Below are 6,201 nucleotides of genomic sequence, written 5' to 3'. Positions count from 1 at the left end.
ACCTGAAACATATCATTTTCCATTTGTATTATTGTATTCGTGATATTTAGCTTGATTTTTTATCAATTTTAAATGGGTTTTCTGAAGTTTTCCAAGCTACCAATGGCTTCAATTAGGGTTAAGGGCCCAAATTAGGGTTAGGGTTAGGAAAACCGTAAGTCTGAGGGTAAAGGCAAGTTGACGGCTGTGTTCAGCAGCTTGAAGAATAGTTGGGACACAGGTTTGTTAATGATTTTGAATGAGTCAAATATTTTCTACTGTAGCATGGGTACCTATGGCCATAAAAAAATGTGCAATATATTAATATTTTTTCAATGAAAAAAAATCTTTTTAAAAAACCTGAAACATATCATTTTCCATTTGTATTATTGTTTTCGTGATATTTAGCTTGATTTTTAATAAATTTAAAATGGGTTTTCTGAAGATTTCTAAGCTACCAATGGCTTCAATTAGGGTTAAGGGCCCAAATTAGGGTTAGGGTTAGGAAAACCGTAAGTCTGAGGGTAAAGGCAAGTTCACAGCTGTGTTCAGCAGCTTGAAGAATGGTTAGGACACAGGTTTGTTAATGATTTTGAATGAGTCAAATATTTTCTACTGTAGCATGGGTACCTATGGCCATAAAAAAATGTGCAATATATTAATATTTTTTCAATGAAAAAAAATCTTTTTAAAAAACCTGAAACATATCATTTTTCATTTGTATTATTGTATTCGTGATATTTACCTTGATTTTTAATAAATTTTAAATGGGTTTTCTGAAGTTTTCCAAGCTACCAATGGCTTCAATTAGGGTTAAGGGCCCAAATTAGGGTTAGGGTTAGGAAAACCGTAAGTCTGAGGGTAAAGGCAAGTTCACAGCTGTGTTCAGCAGCTTGAAGAATGGTTAGGACACAGGTTTGTTAATGATTTTGAATGAGTCAAATATTTTCTACTGTAGCATGGGTACCTATGGCCATAAAAAAATGTGCAATATATTAATATTTTTTCAATGAAAAATAATCTTTTTAAAAGACCTGAAACATATCATTTTTCATTTGTATTATTGTATTCGTGATATTTACCTTGATTCTTAATCAATTTTAAATGGGTTTTCTGAAGTTTTCCAAGCTACCAATGGCTTCAATTAGGGTTAAGGGCCCAAATTAGGGTTAGGGTTAGGAAAACCGTAAGTCTGAGGGTAAAGGCAAGTTGACGGCTGTGTTCAGCAGCTTGAAGAATAGTTGGGACACAGGTTTGTTAATGATTTTGAATGAGTCAAATATTTTCTACTGTAGCATGGGTACCTATGGCCATAAAAAAATGTGCAATATATTAATATTTTTTCAATGAAAAATAATCTTTTTAAAAGACCTGAAACATATCATTTTGCATTTGTATTATTGTATTCGTGATATTTACCTTGATTTTTAATAAATTTTAAATGGGATTTCTGAAGTTTTCCAAGCTACCAATGGCTTCAATTAGGGTTAAGGGCCCAAATTAGGGTTAGGGTTAGGAAAACCGTAAGTCTGAGGGTAAAGGCAAGTTGACGGCTGTGTTCAGCAGCTTGAAGAATAGTTGGGACACAGGTTTGTTAATGATTTTGAATGAGTCAAATATTTTCTACTGTAGCATGGGTACCTATGGCCATAAAAAAATGTGCAATATATTAATATTTTTTCAATGAAAAAAAATCTTTTTAAAAAACCTGAAACATATCATTTTTCATTTGTATTATTGTATTTGTGATATTTACCTTGATTCTTAATCAATTTTAAATGGGTTTTCTGAAGTTTTCCAAGCTACCAATGGCTTCAATTAGGGTTAAGGGCCCAAATTAGGGTTAGGGTTAGGAAAACCGTAAGTCTGAGGGTAAAGGCAAGTTCACAGCTGTGTTCAGCAGCTTGAAGAATGGTTAGGACACAGGTTTGTTAATGATTTTGAATGAGTCAAATATTTTCTACTGTAGCATGGGTACCTATGGCCATAAAAAAATGTGCAATATATTAATATTTTTTCAATGAAAAAAAATCTTTTTAAAAAACCTGAAACATATCATTTTCCATTTGTATTATTGTATTCGTGATATTTAGCTTGATTTTTAATCAATTTTAAATGGGTATTCTGAAGTTTTCCAAGCTACCAATGGATTCAATTAGGGTTAAGCGCCCAAATTAGCGTTAGGGTTAGGAAAACCGTAATTCTGAGGGTAAAGGCAAGTTGAGGGCTGTGTTCAGCAGCTTGAAGAATGGTTAGGACACAGGTTTGTTAATGATTTTGAACGAGCAAAATATTTTCTACAGTAGCCCTATGGCCATTAAGGACATGTGCAATATATTAATATTTTTTCAATGATAAAATCTTTTTAAAAGACCTGAAACATATTATTTTGCATTTGTATTATTGTATTCGTGATATTTACTTTCTAGAACTACTGTAGAGCAAAGTTCCACACACAGGCACTTGTTGACACATCTGCCTGTCTCCTGCCTCCCCTGACCACCTCGTGAAACCCCTGCTTTTTCCTGGCATGCTCCTTGTGTGAAACATTACTTGTTCATTAGTGATTTTCTGGTTCCAGCGCATGTTGATTCTGTCATTCCTCCTTGGCAACAAAACGGATGGCCCTGACACAATTATGAGGCTTCAATTATGGGGCGTGTGACAGCAGCATAACACAGACAGACACTCACATATGTACAGCTCACGTGCACACAAACACACAAACAGCTTGCATGTGCACGCACACACACAAATATCTGCTTGCATGGAGGGACAGGGAGATCAAAGTATTCTCAGCAGCCAAGAGGATCCAAACCAGCAAGTCAATCCACAATGCCAAACAGAACATTGTAAAAGCATCCCCAAAGTAAAGCTGGCCCAGTGGTGGTAGGTTTAGCACACGCTCCAGCTGAAAGATAAAAGCTGCTGTTGTTTTATAGACATGTTTTTGATGTAAACCCAAAAAAATGTGTTGTATCTATGCAGCCAAATTGAAGATAACAACACAGTCAGTTTATTGTTAAAAATCTATAGAATTAGCCCAGCTCTGTAGGTTTGAGGCCAGCTTCAGCCCTGCAGGTTGAGATTAAACCTCAAGCTGATATGCACGGCACCTGCCCTGGAAGCACTGCTCTTATTTTCCTCATTATTCCTCTCCTCTGGCTTTATATAAAAAATACTGGATTTATGACTCTGCTGCTCCACCTTGTGGTCATTCGCGACACTGCACTGAGGGAAGTTTCAGTGCCACCCAACACCCGTGCATGTCAGACGTTCAGTCTAAAGACTCTGGTCTATTTGCTGCCAGTATATGAGCTCAAAATAAATACAGAACTGCAGTATGGACCCCATTCTGAGATGGCTGGAATATCTTCTGTTCTGTGTATACCAAGAACCAGGCTTGCACTCACACACAGGAACGAAATGTGTGTGCCTTCTAAACTCACCACAGCAGATTGGATTGGGCAACACAGCAAAAGCACAGGATTTTCTCCTGCCTGGATGCTTCTTAGATTTATTATTTGCTTGAACAAAAACAGGATTGTGCCTGTTGTATCCTGCTATAATGCAGAGAATGAGCAGCACACTTACCCAACTGCGCTGCGCAGGTTTTTCTGACAGCACAGGCAGCGCTGCCCTGTTTCATGTAGCATGCGTTTTATTGGTCGACTCCACGTTACAGCACAGTGTCTTCAATCCCGCCCTCCAAATCCCCACCAACCCCATGCTGGAGCCGAGCCACAGCCCGACTCTGCCCTGTGTTCATGTAAAAATAATATCATAATGGAATAACCCAAGCCTGGGCCTGCGTAGTACTTTCTGTGTGGTCAGATGGTAGAGCAGTTAATGTTTGTCAGCTGTGAGACACTGTGGTGATTGTGGTTATTTTTTTGTTGGAAACCCTGAAAAGTGGCAATCTCTCGGGACTGGAAAGGTATGGCGCATGCCCTGCCAACCTGGACAGCCGACCTGGCATCCCAGTTACCTTAGCGGCATCTGTAAACTGATTGTGTAGCAGAAAGCACGCGGTTTGTGTAGCTCACTGCCATATCTGTGTTCCTGTGGGTTGCTAGCCGGTATTAAGAATGTGTTCTTTTGCGAGAAAGTACTGGGATCTCAATGGCACAACGGAGAGCGTTTCTTTCATTCTGCTACAGAAATACTGACAGCACAATGAGTCCAGCGAGCGATGTTTCTGCATTCTGTGCGTTTACTTGTCTTCCTAATATACTTTCTTCGTTTGTTCCTATTTCGCAGGACATGTAAAATAAATTTGAAGAGGTTCATCTCCTATGCAGTGCAACAAGGGACAGAACGTGACATGAGCCCTGCTGAACGAATTCACCCGGATTGCACAGCTCAACTGGAAAAGCGATTCAGAGCATTCCTGCAGCGCGGCTGCGGAAATCCGGCGAGCCGCGTTTCTAACGGGGACACTTAGCCCCGTTCGGACGTGCGTGTCTGCCGCTCCAGAACAGGAGCAGCAGAGAAGATATTAGTGTGGGTCAACGCCAGCTTAAAACCCAAATGTGCCACTCTGTTTGGGATAAAGGGGTCCGTTTCGATTTGGTCCGACCACAGTCACACAGAGATTAAGGTCCATCGGGCCCTGATTCAGATACTTTGAATCAAATACTTTAACCATTTAGACACCGGTAAAATTCCTGCCGATTACTGAAAAAGTTATTCGGAACAAAAATCTTCTTTCATATGATTCTCCGTTTTGTTAAAATAGTCTGAGATCTGCAGGAGATTTTCTAAATTGTAGTAGTATCTGAAGAATTGAAGTATATCTTATGGTAGTTGACCCAGGTCTGAGCATCGAACCCATCCCCGCCAGGTTTTAGCAGATATCAGTATTTTGGAATTGCTGTGCGCAGATGTGCTCTGATAGCAAGATGTCACAAATCCGTACTCACTGGATGTATTTCAATGTATGCTTGAGTGTTATAATGTACATGGCGTGCTCTAAAACAAGTAAATATTCTGATATTTAACTAAAGGTATTTTACTATATAATGCTCTTCCGACCTGTATTTTGATGTGCATTTGCAGACGTAAGGCCTTCATATCGGTATCCATTCAGCGTGAATATTTCCGAAACTCGAGTCGTGATCTTGTGAGCGACGAGTGAGGCACGCGACCCTCGGACTTCCTGTCTGCGCTGTAGTTGAAATCTTGCAAGCGAAGTCCTAGTTTATGCGCCACGCTCTCGACTTTCACGTCATTTGTGCCACTTATCGTGAGCTTGATAACGCGCACGTCTCTGTTGATGACTGAGATGGGGCAGGGCCATAGTCCATATTCTCATTCAGTACTGCGATTCACCTTTGACCTTTTTTTTGGGGGGGGGGCACAAAACTGATGTAACTGATCACGATGCACACACACACCTCAGCTAGGTATAGTTAATAACGTGACCGTAAAGTCATGAGTTTTAAAACAATGCATCCAGCGATCTTGATGATTCTCAGTTCTGAACTTATCATTATTTAATGGTGTATATAAGTATTTGACACTGTTTAAATGTAAGATGTGATGTACTTAAATAATTGTGTATAGTATTTCTTAGAGATGTTTATTTTCTATAAAGTAAATGTCATTGACTATAAAAGAAAAATGTTATTAAACAAATGAATTAAAATAATTTCTTGGGGGGAGGGGGTGGACGTCGCTTGTCGTCTGGGTTGGGGTCATGCGTTGATTCCTGTTTATTTTGGTAAATGTATGGTGTTTGTTATGCACATGTGTATTTAGCAAACAATGCTCTTATATCAACAGGTGTGATCCAGTTGTAAGTGCTACACAGGATCATGTGACCGCACTCTTAGCCGTTAACATTCATGGGATAGTTGGCTGTATTAAACAGCCATGAGTAACTTGTGCCTGACCTGACATTTTGAATGTTCCACTGTTCCCAAAGACTACAACAGAGCCACTGAGATGTGAGTGGCAGCTAACTGGGAACAGAGCTCTGAATCGAGTATTTGTAAATTTGTTAGTGATTCTAAGGAATTATTCAGTCTTGCACATGGTACTGTTTCATAGACGATGGTTTTCCTAGAACCGTTAATATCTCACTTTGGAAAAATGGACAATTGCAACAGCTATCCATAATTAAATGCATACATTTATTCATGTAGCATAATGACAATGAACCATTTATAGCCACACACACTACGGATGAGTATCTGAATTCATTTCATAATGGTAGTGGCA

The 6,201-nt window shown here is 39.2% G+C and overlaps 1 protein-coding gene across 1 annotated transcript in view; it reads left to right on the top strand.

The window, feature by feature from the left end:
* The window catches only part of LOC135244192 (retinoic acid-induced protein 1), a 46,156-nt gene extending 40,200 nt beyond the window's left edge, over nt 1-5,956 (top strand). Inside the window, exon 5 of the mRNA XM_064316462.1 lies at nt 4,240-5,956. Coding sequence (XP_064172532.1) covers nt 4,240-4,248 — 9 coding nt within the window. The 3' untranslated portion in view covers nt 4,249-5,956. The remainder of the gene's footprint in view (nt 1-4,239) is intronic.
* Nucleotides 5,957-6,201: the final 245 nt, after the last annotated feature.

Source organism: Anguilla rostrata, chromosome 17, assembly GCF_018555375.3.
Source record: "Anguilla rostrata isolate EN2019 chromosome 17, ASM1855537v3, whole genome shotgun sequence".
Lineage (NCBI taxonomy): Eukaryota > Metazoa > Chordata > Actinopteri > Anguilliformes > Anguillidae > Anguilla > Anguilla rostrata.
The sequence above is the reverse complement of the archived record's forward strand: the minus strand, read 5'-3'. Positions and strand labels throughout refer to the sequence as shown.